Genomic DNA, 25,950 nt, shown 5'->3' with positions numbered 1-25,950 from the left:
GGAGAGGGATTACTTATCCTATCCTAGGTATTCCTTAAAGAGGTGGGGTTTCAGGTGTCTCCGGAAGGTGGTGATTGACTCCGCTGTCCTGGCGTCGTGAGGGAGTTTGTTCCACCATTAGGGGGCCAGAGCAGCGAACAGTTTTGACTGGGCTGAGCGGGAGCTGTACTTCCTCAGTGGTAGGGAGGCGAGCAGGCCAGAGGTGGATGAACGCAGCGCCCTTGTTTGGGTGTAGGGCCTGATCAGAGCCTGGAGGTACTGAGGTGCCGTTCCCCTCACAGCTCCGTAGGCAAGCACCATGGTCTTGTAGCGGATGCGAGCTTCAACTGGAAGCCAGTGGAGAGAACGGAGGAGCGGGGTGACGTGAGAGAACTTGGGAAGGTTGAACACCAGACGGGCTGCGGCGTTCTGGATGAGTTGAAGGGTTTAATGGCACAGGCAGGGAGCCCAGCCAACAGCGAGTTGCAGTAATCCAGACGGGAGATGACAAGTGCCTGGATTAGGACCTGCGCCACTTCCTGTGTGAGGCAGGGTCATACTCTGCGGATGTTGTAGAGCATGAACCTACAGGAACGGGCCACCGCCTTGATGTTGGTTGAGAACGACAGGGTGTTGTCCAGGATCACACCAAGGTTCTTAGCGCTCTGGGAGGAGGACACAATGGAGTTGTCAACCGTGATGGCGAGATCATGGAACGGGCAGTCCTTCCCCGGGAGGAAGAGCAGCTCCGTCTTGCCGAGGTTCAGCTTGAGGTGGTGATCCGTCATCCACACTGATATGTCTGCCAGACATGCAGAGATGCGATTCGCCACCTGGTCATCAGAAGGGGGAAAGGAGAAGATTAGTTGTGTGTCGTCTGCATAGCAATGATAGGAGAGACCATGTGAGGTTATGACAGAGCCAAGTGACTTAGTGTATAGCGAGAATAGGAGAAGGCCTAGAACAGAGCCCTGGGGACACCAGTGGTGAGAGCGCGTGGTGAGGAGACAGATTCTCGCCACGCCACCTGGTAGGAGCGACCTGTCAGGTAGGACGCAATCCAAGCGTGGGCCGCGCCGGAGATGCCCAACTCGGAGAGGGTGGAGAGGAGGATCTGATGGTTCACAGTATCGAAGGCAGCCGATAGATCTAGAAGGATGAGAGCAGAGGAGAGAGAGTTAGCTTTAGCAGTGCGGAGCGCCTCCGTGATACAGAGGAGAGCAGTCTCAGTTGAATGACTAGTCTTGAAACCTGACTGATTTGGATCAAGAAGGTCATTCAGAGAGAGATAGCGGGAGAGCTGGCCAAGGACGGCACGTTCAAGAGTTTTGGAGAGAAAAGAAAGAAGGGATACTGGTCTGTAATTGTTGACATCGGAGGGATCGAGTGTAGGTTTTTTCAGAAGGGGTGCAACTCTCGCTCTCTTGAAGACGGAAGGGACGTAGCCAGCGGTCAGGGATGAGTTGATGAGCGAGGTGAGGTAAGGGAGAAGGTCTCCGGAAATGGTCTGGAGAAGAGGGGAGGGGATAGGGTCAAGCGGGCAGGTTGTTGGGCGGCCGGCCGTCACAAGACGCGAGATTTCATCTGGAGAGAGAGGGAGAAAGAGGTCAGAGCACAGGGTAGGGCAGTGTGAGCAGAACCAGCGGTGTCGTTTGACTTAGCAAACGAGGATCGGATGTCGTCGACCTTCTTTTCAAAATGGTTGACGAAGTCGTCTGCAGAGAGGGAGGAGGGGGGGGGAGGAGGATTCAGGAGGGAGGAGAAGGTGGCAAAGAGCTTCCTAGGGTTAGAGGCAGATGCTTGGAATTTAGCGTGGTAGAAAGTGGCTTTAGCAGCAGAGACAGAGGAGGAAAATGTAGAGAGGAGGAGTGAAAGGATGCCAGGTCCGCAGGGAGGCGAGTTTTCCTCCATTTCCGCTCGGCTGCCCGGAGCCCTGTTCTGTGAGCTCGCAATGAGTCATCGAGCCACGGGGCGGGAGGGGAGGACCGAGCCGGCCTGGAGGATAGGGGACATAGAGAGTCAAAGGATGCAGAGAGGGTGGAGAGGAGCGTTGAGGAGGCAGAATCAGGAGATAGGTTGGAGAAGGTTTGAGCGGAGGGAAGAGATGATAGGATGGAAGAGGAGAGAGTAGCGGGGGAGAGAGAGCGAAGGTTGGGACGGCGCGATACCATCCGAGTAGTGGCAGTGTGGGAGGTGTTGGATGAGAGCGAGAGGGAAAAGGATACAAGGTAGTGGTCGGAGACTTGGAGGGGAGTTGCAATGAGGTTAGTGGAAGAACAGCATCTAGTAAAGATGAGGTCGAGCGTATTGCCTGCCTTGTGAGTAGGGGGAAGGTGAGAGGGTGAGGTCAAAGAGGAGAGGAGTGGAAAGAAGGAGGCAGAGAGGAATGAGTCAAAGGTAGACGTGGGGAGGTTAAAGTCGCCCAGAACTGTGAGAGGTGAGCCATCCTCAGGAAAGGAGCTTATCAAGGCATCAAGCTCATTGATGAACTCTCCGAGGGAACCTGGAGGGCGATAAATGATAAGGATGTTAAGCTTGAAAGGGCTGGTAACTGTGACAGCATGGAATTCAAAGGAGGCGATAGACAGATGGGTAAGGGGAGAAAGAGAGAATGACCACTTGGGAGAGATGAGGATCCCGGTGCCACCACCCCGCTGACCAGAAGCTCTCGGGGTGTGCGAGAACACGTGGGCGGACGAAGAGAGAGCAGTAGGAGTAGCAGTGTTGTCTGTGGTGATCCATGTTTCCGTTAGTGCCAAGAAGTCGAGGGACTGGAGGGAGGCATAGGCTGAGATGAACTCTGCCTTGTTGACCGCAGATCGGCAGTTCCAGAGGCTACCGGAGACCTGGAACTCCACGTGGGTCGTGCGCGCTGGGACCACCAGATTAGGGTGGCCGCGGCCACGCGGTGTGGAGCGTTTGTATGGTCTGTGCAGAGGGGAGAGAACAGGGATAAACAGACACATAGTTGACAGGCTACAGAAGAGGCTACGCTAATGCAAAGGAGATTGGAATGACAAGTGGACTACACGTCTCGAATGTTCAGAAAGTTAAGCTACGTAGCAAGAATCTTATTGACTAAAAATTATTAAGATGATACAGTACTGCTGAAGTAGGCTAGCTGGCAGTGGGTGCGTTGTTGACACTACACTAATCAAGTCGTTCCGTTGAGTGTAATAGTTTCTACAGTGCTGCTATTCGGGGGCTAGCTGGCTAGCTAGTAGTGTTGTTTACGTTACGTTGCGTTAAAAGAACGACAATAGCTGGCTAGCTAACCTAGAAAATCGCTCTAGACTACACAATTATCTTTGATACAAAGACGGCTATGTAGCTAGCTATGTAGCTAGCTACGATCAAACAAATCAAACCGTTGTACTGTAATGAAATGAAATGAAAATGTGATACTACCTGTGAATGCGACCGGGTTGTTGAGTTCTATTCAGAAGACGTTGGCTAGCGTTGGCTAGCTGTTGGCTAGCTAGCAGAGTCTCCTGCGGGAGCGAAGTGCGATGCGACCACTCGCTCCAAACCGGAAGGTTAACACATTATAACACATTATAACCCATTATAACACATTATAACCCATTATAACCCATTATAACCCATTATAACACATTATAACACATTATAACACATTATAACACATTATAACACATTATAACCCATTATAACACATTATAACACATTATAACCCATTATAACACATTATAACCCCCTTCAGTGTGTTCTTCGTGTACGTTTATGTGAAAATCTTCATAAAATCGCATGCAAGTGTGTATCAGTGTTCTTAAAAAAAATAGAGTATTTTAATTAAACGACAAAAGTACAATTCTTTGTCTGAAAGGGAAAGGACTGGGTTCCGGAACAGTCTGGTCCGTGTCTTTCAGTAAAGTGTTAGTTCTAGTAATTCTACTTCTGAATCTAGCAGAATGGTTTCATCTTCGGGCGTCTTTTGATTCTTGGTTGTTTCCTTCATCCTTTTCTAACGAGTCTCTTGTTCCGTTCTGGATTTGTCGCTTTCTGATAATCGTATTCTTGTTTTTTTTTTTTTTACCACAGTTAGTTGCCTCGTTCCTCTGTTGAGGGTTCGTCCAATAGCTGCTCTGCATATCTTCCTTCCTGTTTCTTTCCAACGTTGACAGACGTTTGTCCTGGTTAGTGTCCTTAGTTGTGGCCTTTGTTATTGTTCCTTTCCTTACCCAGTTGTAGTGGTGTGTTATTGTTGATGGTCATGAGTGTGTGGATTTCCACCGGCCCCAATGTGGCCAGGTGTCTCCTGTGAGACCAGAATCAAATAACATTTTATTGGTCGCATACACATATTTAGCTAATTGTTATTCTGGGTGTAGTGAAATTCTTGTGTTCAGAGGACTGTTCTCTGTTGTTGTTTCTTCCGTGGGGGACCCAGTCCCGTGGGGGTCCAGGAACAGTGGGGGGCCCAGGCCCGTGGGGGGCCCAGGCCCGTGGGGGCCCAGGCCCGTGGGGGGCCCAGGAACAGTGGGGGCCCAGGCCCGTGGGGGGCCCAGGAACAGTGGGGGCCCCGGCCCGGGGGGGGGACCCAGGCCCGTGGGGGGCCCAGGAACAGTGGGGAGCCCAGGCCCGTGGGGGCCCAGGAACAGTGGGGGCCCAGGAACAGTGGGGGCCCAGGCCCATGGGGGGCCCAGGAACAGTGAGGGGCCCAGGCCCGTGGGGGCCCAGGAACAGTGTGGGGCCCAGGAACAGTGGGGGGCCCAGGAACAGTGGGGGGCCCAGGCCCGCGGGGGGACCCAGGTCCGTGGGGGGGCCCAGGCCCGTGGGAGGGCCCAGGCCCGTGGGGGGCCCAGGAACAGTGGGGGGCCCAGGAACAGTGGGGGCCCAGTGGGGGCCCAGGAACAGTGGGGGCCCAGGAACGGTTTGGGGCCCAGGCCCGTGGGGGGACCAAGTGGAAGCAAAAGAAGTGTGTTTGTATTCTATCTGTACTATTTTTTACTGCAACTGCCAACCACAGGAAAACTCAATGACAATGAGACAGCCTGCTGCCTGCTAATCCTCAGAGGGTGGTAGGAGAGGAGGTACGGGGCCTCGTGGGTAACTGGGCCCCCTGCCTTTATTGGATAACTGATTAGGGCCCAAGAGGCAGAACAACACCAACAAAATACACTATTTTTTTTAAATTATTGCATTTGTTTATCCAACCACAGGAGCCCTCAATGTTCAAAATACACCAGGTAATTAATCAACGGAACGGAAGCCCCAGGGCTTGTTAATACGGCCCTGCTCGCGTGGGACACAGTATGCAAAGCAGAGCCGGGACTGGTTTCCCAAAAGCATTCCTCATTAGAACCTTCGTTCTCCGATCTGTTTCCCAAAACCATCATTAGTAACGTTGCACTGAAACCCTCCTTATTTACAGACTACCTCAGACTGTAAGAACCAGATAAGTGTTTTCTTAGATGGTTGTTTTTGGCCCTTCCACATCCCTTTATAAACAGGACATCTCTGCTAAACACACAGTATAATCAAGCTGTTTATCTGTCTCTCTGTGACCGCCTACAACGTTTGGAACGAAGTTAACTTACAAATACGAAGTTGTCGTCAGTGTCTTTGCAATCGGATCAAGTGAAGGATAAAAATATGCTTCAAATGAAAAACCCCGAGATGTCTACATTTAGAAAATCAATTCAGTAGGGCTGTAATAGGCCTATATATTTCAATTCTATTGAAATCAGTTTAGTCAATGAGTATTATTTGTGTGCTAGACTATCTGTAAATTGTTTGTCAATATACTGTATTTGATGATGTGTAACAAAGGATCAATGAGGTGCCAAATACATAATTTAGTGTACTATTATAGGGCATTAGAATGAGCAGCCATAAGCAAAATGTCTAACACTGATCCATCCTACAGCCTAAAACTTTACTTCTTTGACATTTTGCAGAGATTGAATAGGATCTCTATGCTTGCAGAGTCTTCGGAAAGTACTCAGACCCCTTGACTTTTTCCACATTTTGTTACGTTACAGCCTTTTTCTAAAATGGATTAAATAAATAATTTTCTTCATCAACCCACACATAATACCCCGTAATGACAAAAGTGAATTCTTTTTAGAAAATGTATAAAATATCAAAAACAGATGCCTCATTTAAATAAGTAATACCTCATTTACATAAGTATTCAGACCCTTTGCTATGAGACTTGAAATTTAGCTCAGCTGCATCTTGTTTCCATTGATCATCATTGAGATGTTTCTACAACTTAATTGGAGTCCACCTGTGGTAAATTCAATTAATTGGACATTATTAGGAAAGACACACACCTGTCTATATAAGGTCCCACAGTTGACAGTTCATGTCAGAGCAAAGACCAAGCAATGAGGTCGAAGGAATTGTCCGTAGAGCTCCGAGACAGGATTGTGTCGAGGCACAGATCTGGGGAAGGGAACCAAAACATTTCTGCAGCATTGAAGGTCCCCAAGAACACAGTGGCCTCCATCATTCTTAAATGGAAGAAGTTTGGAACCACCAAGACTCTTCCTAGAGCTGGCCACCCGGCTAAACCGAGCAATCGGGGAGAAGGGCCTTGGTCAGGGAGGTGACCAAGAACCCGATGGTCACTCTGACAGAGCTCCAGAGTTCCTCTGTGGAGATAGGAGAACCTTCCAGAAGGACAACCATCTCTGCAGCACTCCACCAATCAGGCCTTTATGGTAGAGTGGCCAGACGGAAGCCACTCCTCAGTAAAAGGCACATGACAGCCCACTTGGAGTTTGGCAAAAGGCACCTAAAGGACTCAGACCTTGAGAAATTGGATTATCTGGTCTGATGAAACCAAGATTGAACTCTTTGGCCTGAATGCCAAGCGTCATGTCTGGGGGAAAGCTGGCATGATCCCTATGGTGAGGCATGCTGGTGGGGATGTTTTTCTGCACCAGGGACCAGGAGACTAGGATTGAGGGAAAGAGGAACAGAGCAAAGTACAGAGAGATCCTTGATGAAAACCTGCTCCAGGACCTCAGACTGGGGTGAAGGTTCACCTTCCAACAGGACAACGACCCTAAGCACACAGCCAAGACAACGCAGGAGTGGCTTCGGGACAAGTCTCTGAATGTCCTTGAGTGGCCCAGCAAGAGCCCAGACTTAAACCCGATCAAACATCTCTAGAGAGACCTGATAATAGCTGTGCAGTGACACTCCTCATCCAACCTGACAGAGGTTGAGAGGATCTGCAGAGAAGAATGGGAGAAACTCCTCAAATACAGGTGTGTCAAACATTTGCAAAAAATGTCTAAAAACCTGATTTTGCTTTGTCATTATGGGGTATTGTGATGTCATTATGGGGTATTGTGATGTCATTATGGGGTATTGTGATGTCATTATGGGGTATTGTGATGTCATTATGGGGTATTGTGATGTCATTATGGGGTATTGTGATGTCATTATGGGGTATTGTGATGTCATTATGGGGTATTGTGATGTCATTATGGGGTATTGTGATGTCATTATGGGGTATTGTGATGTCATTATGGGGTATTGTGTATGGATTGATGAGGGGAGAAAACTATTTAATCCGTTTTAGAATGAGGCTGTATGGGTTTGGATACTTTCCGAATGCACCTTTCTATCAGGTAAATCTATTTTCATGTCATTCTCATCCCAGACATGCCTGTCAAGGACAGTGGTGCAGCCGGTCTGATCGTGTTCCACACGTCTGCTCCCCTAGGTCTCCTCACATCTACGGTAAGACTATTGTTAACGTTTTTCTTTCTTTCTTTGTGTAATATACGTTTGCAACTACTGTCTAAAAACGTCTACAACTGCTGTCTAGTAATATGAATTATTAACAACTTACAGTAACGTAAACAAGTTGTTCAGACCGGTATGTCAATAATGAACAGGTCACCCTTCACATCACCCTTCACATCACCCTTCACATCACCCTTCAATCACCCTTCACATCACCCTTCACATCACCCTTCAATCACCCTTCAATCACCCTTCAATCACCCTTCAATCACCCTTCAATCACCCTTCACATCACCCTTCAATCACCCTTCAATCACCCTTCAATCACCCTTCAATCACCCTTCAATCACCCTTCACATCACCCTTCAATCACCCTTCAATCACCCTTCACATCACCCTTCACATCACCCTTCAATCACCCTTCACATCACCCTTCAATCACCCTTCAATCACCCTTCAATCACCCTTCCCATCACCCTTCAATCACCCTTCAATCACCCTTCAATCACCCTTCAATCACCCTTCAATCACCCTTCACATCACCCTTCACATCACCCTTCAATCACCCTTCACATCACCCTTCAATCACCCTTCAATCACCCTTCAATCACCCTTCCCATCACCCTTCAATCACCCTTCAATCACCCTTCAATCACCCTTCAATCACCCTTCACATCACCCTTCAATCACCCTTCACATCGCATCATGGACACTTCCCCTGAGGTTCGCATCATGGACACTTCCCCTGAGGTTCCCATCATGGACACTTCCCCTGAGGTTCCCATCATGGACACTTCCCCTGAGGTTCCCATCATGGACACTTCCCCTGAGGTTCCCTTCATGGACACTTCCCCTGAGGTTCCCATCTCTCTCAATGGGGGCATGGACACTTCCCCTGAGGTTCCTATCTCTCTCAATGGGGGCATGGACACTTCCCCCGAGGTTCCCATCTCTCGTTTTCAATGGGGGCATGGACACTTCCCCTGAGGTTCCCATCTCTCTCAATGGGGGCATGGACACTTCCCCTGAGGTTCCTATCTCTCTCAATGGGGGCATGGACACTTCCCCCGAGGTTCCCATCTCTCGTTTTCAATGGGGTTCCCATCTCTCGTTTTCAATGGGGGCATGGACACTTCCCCCGAGGTTCCCATCTCTCTCAATGGGGGCATGGACACTTCCCCCGAGGTTCCTATCTCTCTCATTGGGGGCATGGACACTTCCCCCGAGGTTCCCATCTCTCGTTTTCAATGGGGGCATGGACACTTCCCCCAAGGTTCCCATCTCTCGTTTTCGATGGGGTTCCCATCTCTTGTTTTCAATGGGGTTCCCATCTCTTGTTTTCAATGGGGGCATGGACAGTTCCCCCGAGGTTCCTATCTCTCTCAATGGGGGCATGGACACTTCCCCCGAGGTTCCCATCTCTCGTTTTCAATGGGGGCATGGACAGTTCCCCCGAGGTTCCTATCTCTCTCAATGGGGGCATGGACACTTCCCCCGAGGTTCCCATCTCTCGTTTTCAATGGGGGCATGGACACTTCACCCAAGGTTCCCATCTCTTGTTTTCAATGGGGGCATGGACACTTCCCCCGAGGTTCCCATCATGGACACTTCCCCTGAGGTTCCCATCATGGACACGTCCCCTGAGTTTCCCATCATGGACACTTCCCCTGAGGTTCCCATCATGGACACTTCCCCCGAGGTTCCCATCATGGACACTTCCCCGAGGTTCCCATCATGGACACTTCCCCCGAGGTTCCCATCATGGACACTTCCCCCGAGGTTCCCATCATGGACACTTCCCCCGAGGTTCCCATCATGGACACTTCCCCCGAGGTTCCCATCATGGACACTTCCCCTGAGGTTCCCATCTCTCTCAATGGGGGCATGGACACTTCCCCTGAGGTTCCCATCTCTCTCAATGGGGGCATGGACACTTCCCCCGAGGTTCCCATCTCTCTCAATGGGGGCATGGACACTTCCCCCGAGGTTCCCATCATGGACACTTCCCCTGAGGTTCCCATCTCTCTCAATGGGGGCATGGACACTTCACCTGAGGTTCCCATCTCTCTCAATGGGGGCATGGACACTTCCCCTGAGGTTCCCATCTCTTGTTTTCAATAGGGGCATGGACACTTCCCCCGAGGTTCCCATCTCTTGTTTTCAATGGGGGCATGGACACTTCCCCCGAGGTTCCCATCTCTTGTTTTCAATGGGGGCATGGACACTTCCCCTAAGGTTCCCATCATGGACACTTCCCCTGAGGTTCCCATCATGGACACTTCCCCCGAGGTTCCCATCATGGACACTTCCCCCGAGGTTCCCATCATGGACACTTCCCCTGAGGTTCCCATCATGGACACGTCCCCTGAGGTTCCCATCATGGACACTTCCCCTGAGGTTCCCATCATGGACACTTCCCCCGAGGTTCCCATCATGGACACTTCCCCCGAGGTTCCCATCATGGACACTTCCCCTGAGGTTCCCATCATGGACACTTCCCCTGAGGTTCCCATCATGGACACTTCCCCTGAGGTTCCCATCATGGACACTTCCCCGAGGTTCCCATCATGGACAGGTTCCCATCATGGACACTTCCCCCATCATGGAGGTTCCCATCATGGACACTTCCCCGAGGTTCCCATCATGGACACTTCCCCGAGGTTCCCATCATGGGGGCATGGACACTTCCCCTGAGGTTCCCATCTCTCTCAATGGGGGCATGGACACTTCCCCCGAGGTTCCCATCTCTCTCAATGGGGGCATGGACACTTCCCCCGAGGTTCCCATCATGGACACTTCCCCTGAGGTTCCCATCTCTCTCAATGGGGGCATGGACACTTCACCTGAGGTTCCCATCTCTCTCAATGGGGGCATGGACACTTCCCCTGAGGTTCCCATCTCTCTCAATGGGGGCATGGACACTTCCCCCAAGGTTCCCAACTCTTGTTTTCAATGGGGGCATGGACACTTCCCCCGAGGTTCCCATCTCTCGTTTTCAATGGGGGCATGGTCACTTCCCCTGAGGTTCCTATCTCTCTCAATGGGGGCATGGACACTTCCCCCGAGGTTCCCATCTCTCGTTTTCAATGGGGGCATGGACACTTCCCCCGAGGTTCCTATCTCTCAATGGGGGCATGGACACTTCCCCCAAGGTTCCCATCTCTTGTTTTCAATGGGGGCATGGACACTTCCCCCGAGGTTCCCATCTCTGGTTTTCAATGGGGGCATGGACACTTCCCCCGAGGTTCCCATCATGGACACTTCCCCTGAGGTTCCCATCATGGACACTTCCCCCGAGGTTCCCATCATGGACACTTCCCCTGAGGTTCCCATCTCTCTCAATGGGGGCATGGACACTTCCCCTGAGGTTCCCATCTCTCTCAATGGGGGCATGGACACTTCCCCCGAGGTTCCCATCTCTCTCAATGGGGGCATGGACACTTCCCCCGAGGTTCCCATCATGGACACTTCCCCTAAGGTTCCCATCTCTCTCAATGGGGGCATGGACACTTCCCCCGAGGTTCCCATCATGGACACTTCCCCTGAGGTTCCCATCATGGACACTTCCCCTGAGGTTCCCATCATGGACACTTCCCCTGAGGTTCCCATCTCTTGTTTTCAATGGGGGCATGGACACTTCCCCTGAGGTTCCCATCTCTTGTTTTCAATGTGGGCATGGACACTTCACCCGAGGTTCCCATCTTTTGTTTTCAATGGGGGCATGGACACTTCCCCCGAGGTTCCCATCTCTTGTTTTCAATGGGGGCATGGACACTTCCCCTGAGGTTCCCATCTCTTGTTTTCAATGGGGGCATGGACACTTCCCCTGAGATTCCCATCTCTCTCAATGGGGGCATGGACACTTCCCCTGAGGTTCCCATCTCTCTCAATGGGGGCATGGACACTTCCCCCGAGGTTCCTATCTCTCTCAATGGGGGCATGGACACTTCCCCTGAGGTTCCCATCTCTCTCAATGGGGGCATGGACACTTCCCCCGAGGTTCCTATCTCTCTCAATGGGGGCATGGACACTTCTCCCAAGGTTCCCATCTCTTGTTTTCAATGGGGGCATGGACACTTCCCCCGAGGTTCCTATCTCTCTCAATGGGGGCATGGACACTTCTCCCAAGGTTCCCATCTCTTGTTTTCAATGGGGGCATGGACACTTCCCCCGAGGTTCCCATCTCTTGTTTTCAATGGGGGCATGGACACTTCCCCTAAGGTTCCCATCATGGACACTTCCCCTGAGGTTCCCATCATGGACACTTCCCCCGAGGTTCCCACCATGGACACTTCCCCCGAGGTTCCCATCATGGACACTTCCCCTGAGGTTCCCATCATGGACACTTCCCCTGAGGTTCCCATCATGGACACTTCCCCTGAGGTTCCCATCATGGACACTTCCCCTGAGGTTCCCATCATGGACACTTCCCCCGAGGTTCCCATCATGGACACTTCCCCCGAGGTTCCCATCATGGACACCTCCCCCGAGGTTCCCATCATGGACACTTCCCCCGAGGTTCCCATCATGGACACTTCCCCCGAGGTTCCCATCATGGACACTTCCCCCGAGGTTCCCATCATGGACACTTCCCCTGAAGTTCCCATCTCTCTCAATGGGGGCATGGACACTTCCCCTGAGGTTCCCATCTCTCTCAATGGGGGCATGGACACTTCCCCCGAGGTTCCCATCTCTCTCAATGGGGGCATGGGCACTTCCCCCGAGGTTCCCATCATAGACACTTCCCCTGAGGTTCCCATCTCTCTCAATGGGGGCATGGACACTTCCCCTGAGGTTCCCATCTCTCTCAATGGGGGCATGGACACTTCCCCCAAGGTTCCCATCTCTTGTTTTCAATGGGGGCATGGACACTTCCCCCGAGGTTCCCATCTCTCGTTTTCAATGGGGGCATGGACACTTCCCCTGAGGTTCCTATCTCTCTCAATGGGGGCATGGACACTTCCCCCGAGGTTCCCATCTCTCGTTTTCAATGGGCGCATGGACACTTCCCCCGAGGTTCCTATCTCTCTCAATGGGGGCATGGACACTTCCCCCAAGGTTCCCATCTCTTGTTTTCAATGGGGGCATGGACACTTCCCCCGAGGTTCCCATCTCTTGTTTTCAATGGGGGCATGGACACTTCCCCCGAGGTTCCCATCATGGACACTTCCCCCGAGGTTCCCATCATGGACACTTCCCCCGAGGTTCCCATCATGGACACTTCCCCTGAGGTTCCCATCTTTCTCAATGGGGGCATGGACACTTCCCCTGAGGTTCCCATCTCTCTCAATGTGGGCATGGACACTTCCCCCGAGGTTCCCATCTCTCTCAATGGGGGCATGGACACTTCCCTCGAGGTTCCCATCTCTCTCAATGGGGGCATGGACACTTCCCCCGAGGTTCCCATCATGGACACTTCCCCTGAGGTTCCCATCATGGACACTTCCCCTGAGGTTCCCATCATGGACACTTCCCTGAGGTTCCCATCATGGACACTTCCCCTGAGGTTCCCATCATGGACACTTCCCCTGAGGTTCCCATCTCTCTCAATGGGGGCATGGACACTATGCTCAATATCGGCATCGCAAATGGCACCCTATTCCCTTTAGACTTTGACCATTAGGATTCTGGTCAAAAGTAGTGCACTATGTAGGGATTAGGGTACCATTTGTGATTCATACAATGTCTGTGTTAGACCCTTTCTGAGAACCCTGTCTGAGAACCCACCCTGTCTAGGAATCCTGTCTGAGAGCCCTGTCTGGGAACCCTGTCTGGGTGCATCTTAACAGCCTGAAGTGACTTCCTTCCTTCCCTTAACTCCTTTCCTCAGGAATGTCCTACAGACATTTGAGACCCAGAAATGGCCCATGATGTATACCTCTGATTGTTGTTGTTGTTGTTTTAATGCTGTTGTTGATGTTCTACTGTGTGTTGTTCCAGGTACCCAGCGGAGTATGGAGAAGTGTCAGGAAGACCGTCCGAAGAGGAGGAGAGAAGAGGAGGAGTGAGGTGTGGCTTCCTGGACCTCCCAGAGGGCCGTGGGTGGACTGGCTCTCTCACACCTCCTTCAGGAGGCTGCAGGTACTGCACACACTCAGCCACACGCAAGCGGATACACACACACACTTAGCCACACGCAAGCAGATACACACACACACTTAGCCACACGCAAGCAGATACACACACACATACTTAGCCACACGCAAGCAGATACACACACACTCAGCCACACGCAAGCAGATACACACACACTTAGCCACACGCAAGCAGATACACACACACACTTAGCCACACGCAAGCAGATACACACACACACTTAGCCACACGCAAGCAGATACACACACACACACCTAGCCACACGCAAGCAGATACACACACACTCAGCCACACGCAAGCAGATATACACACACACACTTAGCCACACATGAACACACACACTAATTTCTTTCACGTTTGTGTTTTTTCATCTACAATCATTCAGGTCAAGTTAGAATCTGAGAACCAAGAAGCTAGAGCCATCACCCAGCCCTTACTGGACACAGAGAATGGCTTTGTCAAGGTGACCACAATTCTGTCAGAGAATGGCTTTGTCAAGGTGACCACAATCCTGTCAGAGAATGGCATTGTCAAGGTGACCACAATCCTGTCAGAGAATGGCTTTGTCAAGGTGACCACAATCCTGTCAGAGAATGGCTTTGTCAAGGTGACCACAATCCTGTCAGAGAATGGCTTTGTCAAGGTGACCACAATCCTGTCAGAGAATGGCTTTGTCAAGGTGACCACAATCCTGTCAGAGAATGGCTTTGTCAAGGTGACCACAATCCTGTCAGAGAATGGCGTTGTCAAGGTGACCACAATCCTGTCAGAGAATGGCTTTGTCAAGGTGACCACAATCCTGTCAGAGAATGGCATTGTCAAGGTGACCACAATCCTGTCAGAGAATGGCGTTGTCAAGGTGACCACAATCCTGTCAGAGAATGGCGTTGTCAAGGTGACCACAATCCTGTCAGAGAATGGCGTTGTCAAGGTGACCACAATCCTGTGCAACAACTCCTCTGGGAATCCCGGCCATTCTATGCATGTGATCTATTCCAGAGCCAGCACACCTGATTCAACTTTTCAGCCAACCATCAAGCCCTTGATTAGACCAATCAGTTGTGGAAGAGTTCAGGCTTATAGATCTGATATATGTTGATGTATTTTTAAGGTTCTGTATCCTTATGTGGTGTCATGACTAGTTTATCTCCATCGTAACATTCTGTGCCTCTGTCTCTTCCTGTCAGGACCTGGAGCGTTATCTGTGCCAACAGGAAAGGGCGGAGCTTCGTAAGCGAGAGCTGCTCCATAAGCGTTGGACGGAGCGTGTGTGGACCCCTATTCAGAGGAGCGTGGAGAACCAAGTGCCCCACTGCTGCTATGACGAGGCAGAGAGGATACGGAGCATGTTCCTGAACTACATACACTACTGTAACTCAAAGGTACAACACACTGTAATATACTATACTGTAACCCTACTGTAATCCTACTGTAACCCTACTGTAACCCTACTGTAATCCTACTGTAATCCTACTGTAACCCCAAGGTAACCCTACTGTAACCCCAAGGTAACCCTACTGTAATACTACTGTAATCCTACTGTAATCCTACTGTAACCCCACTGTAATCCTACTGTAACCCTACTGTAATCCTACTGTGACCCTACTGTAATCCTACTGTAATCCTACTGTAACCCCAAGGTAACCCTACTGTAACCCCAAGGTAACCCTACTGTAATCCTACTGTAACCCTACTGTAATCCTACTGTAATCCTACTGTAACCCCAAGGTAACCCCATGGTAACCCTACTGTAACCCCAAGGTAATCCTACTGTAATCCTACTGTAACCCTACTGTAACCCTACTGTAACCCCAAGGTAACCCTACTGTAATCCTACTGTAACCCTACTGTAACCCCAAGGTAACACTACTGTAATCCTACTATAACCCTACTGTAACCCTACTGTAACCCCACTGTAACCCTACTGTAACCCCAAGGTAAACCCCAAGGTAAACCTACTGGGCTAAACGCGTGAACAAAAAGGAGGTATTTGGACATAAATAAAATACTTTATCGAACAAAACAAACATTTATTGTAGAACTGGGATTCCTGGGAGAGCATTCTGAAGAAGATCATCAAAGGTAAGTGAATATTTATAACGCTATTTCTGACTTTTGTGACACCTCTCCTTCTTTGGAAAATGGCTGTTTGTTTTTCTGTGACTTGGCGCTGACCTAACATAATCGCAAGGTGGGCTTTTGCCATAAAGCCTTTTTGAAATCGGACACTGTGGCTGGATTCACGAGAAGTTTATCTTTAAAATGGTGGATAATACTTTTAAGGACTTTTAATTATGAGATTTCTATTGTTTTGAATTTGGTGCCCTGCACTTTCACTGGCTGTTGGTGAGGTGGGACGCTACCGTCCCACATATCCCAGAGAGGTTTTAAAGGTGTGTCCCAGGTGTGACTGTTAGCTATTTAAATGTGTGTCTCAGGTGTGACTGTTCCAGAAGAGATGTGGTTATACCTGTTATACTGTTGTTATACTGTTGTTGTCATGCAGGTGATAGAGGACCCAAAAGCGATTTAACAGAAACAGAGTTTATTCAAGTCCAAACAGGGAATAACAGAAATCCTCTAGTCTGTAGAGGGGAATCACAAGAGAAGCGGCCACAGACTGCAGGTCGCTTCGGGTAGGCGCAGGCCGTAGTAGACAGAGACACCTGCTCACACGCAGCATCTGATGAAGGCAAAAACACGACAGGACAGGGCGAAACACAATCACAGCATGGTGAATACTAAACAAGGAACCGACGGGACAGGAACGGAACACAAAGGAATAAATAGGGACTCTAATCAGGGGAAAGGATCGGGAACAGGTGTGGGAAGACTAAATGATGATTAGGGGAATAGGAACAGCTGGGAGCAGGAACGGAACGATAGAGAGAGGAGAGAGAGGGAGGGGAGAGAGAGGGATAGAAAAAGGGAACGAACCTAATAAGACCAGCAGGGGGAAACGAACAGAAGGAAAAGCAAAATGACAAGATGATATAAGACAAAACATGACAGTACCCCCACTCACCGAGCGCCTCCTGGCGCTCTCGAGGAGGAACACTGGCGGCAACGGAGGAAATCATAGATCAAACGGTCCAGCACGTCCCGAGAAAGAACCCAACTCCTCTCCTCAGGACCGTAACGAAAACGATAAAAAGGGAAACTAGGGTACTACTCTAAAAAAAAAATGAGAACTAGGGACAGACTGAGACACAGCAAGGGCAGGAACAAGAACAGGAGAGATGCGATGGCAGGGAACAGACTGAGACCCAGCAAGACCAGGAGCAGAAGCAGAAAAAAATTACCAGACTTCTTCTGCGCGCAGTCTGAACACGCAGCCACGAAACGGCGCGTGTCACGCTCCTGAGTCGGCCACCAAAGCGCTGGCGAATAGACGCAAGAGTGCCTCGAACACCGGGATGACCAGCTAACTTGGCAGAGTGAGCCCACTGAAGAACAGCCAGACGAGTGGAAACAGGAACGAAAAGGAGGTTACTAGGACAAGCGCGCGGCGACGCAGTGTGCGTGAGTGCTTGCTTAACCTGTCTTTCAATTCCCCAGACTGTCAACCCGACAACACGCCCATAAGGAAGAATCCCCTCGAGATCAGTAGAAGCCACAGAAGAACTAAACAGACGGGATAAGGCATCAGGCTTGGTGTTCTTGCTACCCGGACGGTAAGAAATCACAAACTCGAAACGAGCGAAAAACAACGCCCAACGAGCTTGACGGGCATTAAGTCGTTTGGCAGAACGGATGTACTCAAGGTTCTTATGGTCTGTCCAAACGACAAAAGGAACGGTCGCCCCCTCCAACCACTGTCACCATTCGCCTAGGGCTAAGCGGATGGCGAGCAGTTCACGGTTACCCACATCATAGTTGCGCTCAGATGGCGACAGGCGATGAGAAAATAAGCGCAAGGATGAACCTTATCGTCAGACTGGAAGCGCTGGGATAGAATGGCTCCCACGCCTACCTCTGAAGCGTCAACCTCGACAATGAATTGTCTAGTGACGTCAGGAGTAACGAGGATAGGAGCGGACGTAAAACGTTCTTTTAGAAGATCAAAAGCTCCCTGGGCGGAACCGGACCACTTCAAACACGTCTTGACAGAAGTAAGAGCTGTGAGAGGGGCAGCAACTTGACCGAAATTACGAATGAAACGCCGATAGAAATTAGCGAAACCTAAAAAGCGCTGCAACTCGACACGTGACCTTGGAACGGGCCAATCACTGACAGCTTGGACCTTAGCGGAATCCATCTGAATGCCTTCAGCGGAAATAACGGAACCGAGAAAAGTAACGGAGGAGACATGAAAAGAGCACTTCTCAGCCTTTACGTAGAGACAATTCTCTAAAAGGCGCTGTAGAACACGTCGAACGTGCTGAACATGAATCTCGAGTGACGGAGAAAAAATCAGGATATCGTCAAGATAGACAAAAACAAAAATGTTCAGCATGTCTCTCAGAACATCATTAACTAATGCCTGAAAACAGCTGGCGCATTGGCGAGACCGAACGGCAGAACCCGGTACTCAAAATGCCCTAACGGAGTGTTAAACGCCGTTTTCCACTCGTCCCCCTCTCTGATGCGCACGAGATGGTAAGCGTTACGAAGGTCCAACTTAGTAAAGCACCTGGCTCCCTGCAGAATCTCGAAGGCTGATGACACAAGGGGAAGCGGATAACGATTCTTAACCGTTATGTCATTCAGCCCTCGATAATCCACGCAGGGGCGCAGAGTACCGTCCTTCTTCTTAACAAAAAGAACCCCGCCCCGGCCGGAGAAGAAGAAGGCACTATGGTACCGGCGTCAAGAGACACAGACAAATAATCCTCGAGAGCCTTACGTTCGGGAGCCGACAGAGAGTATAGTCTACCTCGAGGAGGAGTGGTCCCCGGAAGGAGATCAATACTACAATCATACGACCGGTGAGGAGGAAGGGAGTTGGCTCGGGACCGACTGAAGACCGTGCGCAGATCAAGATATTCCTCCGGCACTCCTGTCAAATCGCCAGGTTCCTCCTGGGAAGTAGGGACAGAAGAAACGGGAGGGATGGCAGACATTAAACACTTCACATGACAAGAAACGTTCCAGGATAGGATAGAATTACTAGACCAATTAATAGAAGGATTATGACATACTAGCCAGGGATGACCCAAAACAACAGGTGTAAACGGTGAACGGAAAATCAAAAAGAAATAGTCTCACTGTGGTTACCAGATACTGTGAGGGTTAAAGGTAGTGTCTCAAATCTGATACTGGGAAGATGACTACCATCTAAGGCAAACATGGGCGTAGGCTTGTCTAACGGTCTGAAAGGAATGTTATGTTTCCGAACCCATGCTTCGTCCATGAAACAACCCTCAGCCCCAGAGTCAATCAAGGCACTGCATGTAGCACCGAACCGGTCCAGCGTAGATGGACCGACATAGTAGTACAAGATCTAGATGAAGAGACCAGAGTAGTAGCGCTCACCAGTAGCCCTCCGCTTACTGATGGGCTCTGGCCTCTTACTGGACATGAATTAACAAAATGTCCAGCAACTCCGCAATAGAGGCACAGGCGGTTGGTGATCCTCCGTTCCCTCTCCTTAGTCGAGATGCGAATCCCTCCCAGCTGCATGGGCTCAGTCTCAAAGCCAGAGGAGGGAGATGGTTGCGATGCGGAGCAGGGAAACACCGTTGATGCGAGCTCTCTTCCACGAGCCCGGTGACGAAGATCTACCCGTCGTTCTATGCGGATGGCGAGAGCAATCAAAGAGTCCACATCTGAAGGAACCTCCCGGGAGAGAATCTCATCCTTAACCACTGCGTGGAGTCCCTCCAGAAAACGAGCGAGCAGCGCCGGCTCGTTCCACTCACTAGAGGCAGCAAGAGTGCGAAACTCAATAGAATAATCCGTTATGGACCGTTCACCTTGGCATAAGGAAGCCAGGGCCCTAGAAGCCTCCCTACCAAAAACTGAACGGTCAAAAACCCGAATCATCTCCTCTTTAAAGTTCTGGAACTTGTTAGAGCAATCAGCCCTTGCCTCCCAGATAGCTGTGCCCCATTCTCGAGCCCGGCCAGTAAGGAGTGAAATGACGTAAGCAACCCGAGCTCTCTCTCTAGAGTATGTGTTGGGTTGGAGAGAGAACACAATCTCACACTGCGTGAGAAAGGAGCGGCACTCAGTGGGCTGCCCGGAGTAGCAAGGTGGGTTATTAACCCTAGGTTCTGGAGGCTCGGCAGGCCAGGAAGTAACAGGTGGCACGAGACGTAGACTCTGGAACTGTCCAGAGAGGTCGGAAACCTGAGCGGCCAGGTTCTCCACGGCATGGCGAGCAGCAGACAATTCCTGCTCGTGTCTGCCGAGCATGGCTCCTTGGATCTCGACGGCAGTGTAACGAGCGTCTGAAGTCGCTGGGTCCATTACTTGTTCGGTTCCTTCTGTCATGCAGGTGATAGAGGACCCAAAAGCGATTTAACAGAAACAGAGTTTATTCAAGTCCAAACAGGGAATAACAGAAATCCTCTAGTCTGTAGAGGGGAATCACAAGAGAAGCGGCCACAGACTGCAGGTCGCTCCGGGTAGGCGCAGGCCGTAGTAGACAGAGACACCTGCTCACACGCAGCATCTGATGAAGGCAAAAAACACGACAGGACAGGGCGAAACACAATCACAGCATGGTGAATACTAAACAAGGAACCGACGGGACAGGAACGGAACACAAAGGAATAAATAGGGACTCTAATCAGGGGAAAGGATCGGGAACAGGTGTGGGAAGACTAAATGATGATTAGGGGAATAGGAACAGCTGGGAGCAGGAACGGAACGATAGAGAGAGGAGAGAGAGGGAGGGGGAGAGAGAGGGATAGAAAAAGGGAACGAACCTAATAAGACCAGCAGGGGGAAACGAACAGAAGGAAAAGCAAAATGACAAGATGATATAAGACAAAACATGACAGTTGTACCTGTTATACCTGTTGTACCTGTTATACTGTTGTACCTGTTGTACTGTTGTACCTTTTGTACCTGTTGTACCTGTTGTACCTGTTGTACTGTTGTACCTGTTGTACCTGTTGTACTGTTGTACCTGTTGTACCTGTTAAACCTGTTGTACCTGTTGTACCTGTTGTACCTGTTGTACCTGTTGTACTGTTGTACCTGTTGTACCTGTTATACTGTTGTACCTGTTGTACCTGTTGTACCTGTTGTACTGTTGTACCTGTTGTACCTGTTGTACCTGTTGTACCTGTTGTACCTGTTGTACCTGTTATACTGTTGTACCTGTTATACTGTTGTACCTGTTGTACCTGTTATACTGTTGTACCTGTTGTACCTGTTATACCTGTTGTACCTGTTGTGCCTGTTGTACTGTTGTACTGTTATACCTGTTGTACTGTTGTACTGTTATACCTGTTGTACTGTTGTACTGTTGTACTGTTATACCTGTTGTACCTGTGGTACCTGTTATACTGTTGTACCTGTTATACCTGTTGTACTGTTATACCTGTTGTACCTGTTGTACCTGTTGTACTGTTGTACCTGTTGTACTGTTGTACCTGTTGTACCTGTTATACTGTTGTACCTGTTGTACCTGTTGTACTGTTGTACCTGTTATACCTGTTGTACCTGTTATACTGTTGTACCTGTTGTACCTGTTGTACCTGTTATACTGTTGTACCTGTTGTACCTGTTATACTGTTGTACCTGTTGTACCTGTTATACTGTTGTACCTGTTGTACCTGTTGTACCTGTTATACTGTTGTACTGTTGTACCTGTTGTACCTGTTATACTGTTGTACCTGTTGTACCTGTTATACAATGACCCCAAGCATACTTCTAAATGGGTCTTCCAAATGGACAATGACCACAAGCATACTTCCAAAGTTGTGCCAAAATGGCTTAAGGACAACAAAGTCAAGGTATTGGAGTGGCCATCACAAAGCCCTGACCTCAATCCAATAGAACATTTGTGGGCAGAACTGAAAAAGCGTGTGTGAGCAAGGAGGCCTACAAACCTGACTCAGTTACATCAGCTCTGTCAGGAGGAATGGGCCAAAATTCACCCAATTATTGTTATTGTGGGAAGCTTGTGGAAGGCTACCCAAAATGTTTGACCCAAGTTAAACAATTTAAAGGCAAAGCTACCAAATACTATTTGAGTGTATGTAAACTTCTGACCCACTGGGAATGTGATGAAAGAAATAAAAGCTGAAATAAATCATTCTCTCTACTATTATTCTGACATTTCACATTCTTAAAATAAAGTGGTGATCCTAACTGACCTAAGACACAAAAGGACGGGGAATTTTTACTAGGATTAAATGTCAGGAATTGTGAAAAAACTGAGTTTAAATGTATTTGGCTAAGGTGTATTTAAACTTCCGACTACAACTGTATTATCGATCTGTATCATCTGCTCTCTTCCTCTCCTTTCGTCCTCCAGGGCCGCCCAGATTATAGTCACGGTCACACCTGACGGGAGATGTCTACAGACACCTGGCTGGTCCAACAGGGCATAACAACACCTGACGGGAGATGTCTACAGACACCTGGCTGGTCCTACAGAGGATAATGACTATTAAACAGAGAGCACAGCGTTCTGTAGTGTGGCGTCACTGTTGGGAAATATAAACAGCAGCATACACTAGATGCAGGTATTCAATCAGCTCTTCGTCGACAAGGGTAATTCATGCTTTTGAGCAGACATTGTTTCCTGAATTTCATAACATTCCTCCCAATTAAAGGTGACACCAATCTCCTGTGCCCAACACTTACAATTATCTGTCAGGACCCTCAGCCGAGCAGTGAATTTCAAACACACATTCAACCACAAAGACCAGGGAGGTTTTCCAATGCCTCGCAAAGAAGGGCACCGATTGGTAGATGGGTACACATTTTTTTAAAGCAGACACTGAATATAATATCCCTTTTAGCATGGTGTAGTTATTAGTAATTACACTTTGGATGGTGTGTCAATACACCCAGTCACTACAAAGATACAGGCGTCCTTCCTAACTCAGTTGCCGGAGAGGAAGGAAACCACTCGGGGATTTCACCATGAGGCCAATGGGGACTTTAAAACAGTTACTGAGTTTAACGGCTGTTAAAGGAGAAAACTGAGGATAGATCAACAACATCCGAACAACACCTGTCTCATCATGTCCTAACAACACCTGTCTCAACATGTCCTCCTAACAACACCTGTCTCATCATGTCCTAACAACACCTGTCTCAACATGTCCTCCTAACAACACCTGTCTCAACATGTCCTCCTAACAACACCTGTCTCATCATATCCTCCTAACAACACCTGTCTCCTAACAACACCTGTCTCCTCATGTCCTCCTAACAACACCTGTCTCCTAACAACACCTGTCTCATCATATCCTCCTAACAACACCTGTCTCATCATGTCCTCCTAACAACACCTGTCTCCTAACAACACCTGTCTCATCATATCCTCCTAACAACACCTGTCTCCTAACAACACCTGTCTCATCATATCCTCCTAACAACACCTGTCTCATCATATCCTCCTAACAACACCTGTCTCATCATATCCTCCTAACAACACCTGTCTCAACATATCCTCCTAACAACACCTGTCTCATCATATCCTCCTAACAACACCTGTCTCAACATATCCTCCTAACAACACCTGTCTCATCATATCCTCCTAACAACACCTGTCTCAACATATCCTCCTAACAACACCTGTCTCATCATATCCTCCTAACAACACCTGTCTCAACATATCCTCCTAACAACACCTGTCTCATCATATCCTCCTAACAACACATGTCTCATCATATCCTCCTAACAACACCTGTCTCCTAACAACACCTGTCTCATCATATCCTCCTAACAACACCTGTCTCAACATAGGAACACGTTTTTGTTTATTTCATTCCAGTTATGAGTTTCATCAATGTATTAATCTTATTTTGTTTGAAACGGTACTGTCAATGTTAAGCACGTTTAACCTGATTATGCACAGGCCTACAGAAGCCTAGTCTACCTGCCTGCGCGCAAATGTAGGCCTAGAAATGTCCCCATTTGGGGGTCTGATAGTGTTTCTGATTGTCTCGTCACCACCAGTGATCTGTGGCACTTCCCAAAGTCATTTTTACTTCACCTCAAACAGCAACTAAACAAAGTCTGTTTTTATAATTAATTGAGAATGACAATAATTCCTCAAAGTATTTTTAAAAAATATTTCCAGCTCCACTCGGCATGAAAGGGAAAAATGTCATGTTATGATCCAGTGGAAACTATTAAAATATCTGATTACTTTGTATCCTTTCTGCAAATAGCCTCCAGCTGTGTCTGTTCAGAGCTCACAGGAAGTTCAGAGGACTGTTGCAGACGGGCCATGTGATTTAGAGGATATTTATTTTTATCAGGATGTTTTCTACCTGCAGGCTTTGTGTTGGCTATTTTTACAATTCAATTCAAGGGCTTTACATCTTTGGAGGTTTTAGATTTGTATTTGACAATGAGATACAAAGACTTAGAAATGAAATGGAAGTGTGCATATGAAGATCAGAACTGGCATGGAGAGAGAGGGGGGGATGGGGGAGAGGGAGATAGAGACAGAGAGAGAGAGAGAGAGAGAGGGGGGGATGGGGGAGAGGGAGATAGAGAGAGAGAGAGAGGGGGGGATAGAGAGGGGGGGATAGAGAGAGGGAGATAGAGGGGGTGGGGGAGAGGGAGATGGGGGGGGGAGAGGGGTGTGAGAGAGAGAGAGAGAGAGGAGGGGGGAAAGAGGGTGAGAGAGACAGAGAGAAAGGGGGGGAGGGAGAGAGAGAGAGAGTAGACTCACATTGCTGTCTGGGGTCAGAGTCTGTAGTCATGTAATTAGTTGGCAGCAGCCCAGTGACCCTGTTGACAATAGCAGGGTATTCACCTGGTGGGAGAGCCTCTTTGACGCCTCTTCTACTGTATCCTTTATTTAACCAGGAAAGTCACCTTGAGATTGACATCTCTTTTGCCCCTAGACACTGATGAGTTGCCCCTAGACACTGATGAGTTGCCCCTAAACACTGATGAGTTGCCTCTAGACACTGATCTTGATGAGTTGCCCCTAGACGCTGATGAGTTGCCCCTAGACACTGATGAGTTGCCCCTAGACACTGATGAGTTGCCCCTAGACACTGATGAGTTGCCCCTAAACACTGATGAGTTGCCTCTAGACACTGATCTTGATGAGTTGCCCCTAGACGCTGATGAGTTGCCCCTAGACACTGATGAGTTGCCCCTAGACACTGATGAGTTGCCCCTAGACACTGATGAGTTGCCCCTAGACGCTGATGGGTTGCCCCTAGACACTGATGAGTTGCCCCTAGACACTGATGAGTTGCCCCTAGACACTGATGAGTTGCCCCTAGACACTGATGAGTTGCCCCTAGACACTGATCTTGATGAGTTGCCCCTAGACACTGATGAGTTGCCCCTAGACACTGATGAGTTGCCCCTAGACACTGATGAGTTGCCCCTAGACGCTGATGAGTTGCCCCTAGACACTGATGAGTTGCCCCTAGACGCTGATGAGTTGCCCCTAGACACTGATCATGATGAGTTGCCCCTAGACACTGATGAGTTGCCCCTAGACACTGATGAGTTGCCCCTAGACGCTGATGAGTTGCCCCTAGACACTGATGAGTTGCCCCTAGACACTGATGAGTTGCCCCTAGACACTGATCATGATGAGTTGCCCCTAGACACTGATGAGTTGCCCCTAGACACTGATGAGTTGCCCCTATGACACTGATGTTGCCCCTAGCTGATGAGTTGCCCCTAGACACTGATGAGTTGCCCCTAGACGCTGATGAGTTGCCCCTAGACACTGATGAGTTGCCCCTAGACACTGAGTTGCCCCTAGCTGATGACTAGCTGATGAGTTGCCCCTAGACACTGATGAGTTGCCCCTAGACACTGATGAGTTGCCCCTAGACACTGATGAGTTGCCCCTAGACACTGATCATGATGAGTTGCCCCTAGACACTGATGAGTTGCCCCTAGACACTGATGAGTTGCCCCTAGACGCTGATGAGTTGCCCCTAGACACTGATGAGTTGCCCCTAGACACTGAGTTGCCCCTAGACGCTGATGAGTTGCCCCTAGACACTGATGAGTTGCCCCTAGACACTGATGAGTTGCCCCTAG

General features: G+C 49.4%; 1 protein-coding gene across 1 annotated transcript in view; it reads left to right on the top strand.

The window, feature by feature from the left end:
- Positions 1-22,497, top strand: part of fam228a (family with sequence similarity 228 member A) — a 29,178-nt gene extending 6,681 nt beyond the window's left edge. Inside the window, exons 2-6 of the mRNA XM_046299587.1 lie at positions 7,616-7,695; positions 13,642-13,782; positions 14,183-14,260; positions 14,985-15,179; positions 22,229-22,497. Coding sequence (XP_046155543.1) covers positions 7,618-7,695; positions 13,642-13,782; positions 14,183-14,260; positions 14,985-15,179; positions 22,229-22,261 — 525 coding nt within the window. The 5' untranslated portion in view covers positions 7,616-7,617 and the 3' untranslated portion in view covers positions 22,262-22,497. The remainder of the gene's footprint in view (positions 1-7,615; positions 7,696-13,641; positions 13,783-14,182; positions 14,261-14,984; positions 15,180-22,228) is intronic.
- The last annotated feature ends 3,453 nt before the right edge of the window (positions 22,498-25,950 follow it).

The sequence above is a fragment of the Oncorhynchus gorbuscha genome, linkage group LG14, assembly GCF_021184085.1.
Source record: "Oncorhynchus gorbuscha isolate QuinsamMale2020 ecotype Even-year linkage group LG14, OgorEven_v1.0, whole genome shotgun sequence".
Lineage (NCBI taxonomy): Eukaryota > Metazoa > Chordata > Actinopteri > Salmoniformes > Salmonidae > Oncorhynchus > Oncorhynchus gorbuscha.
This window is presented reverse-complemented; position numbering and strand designations above follow the sequence as displayed.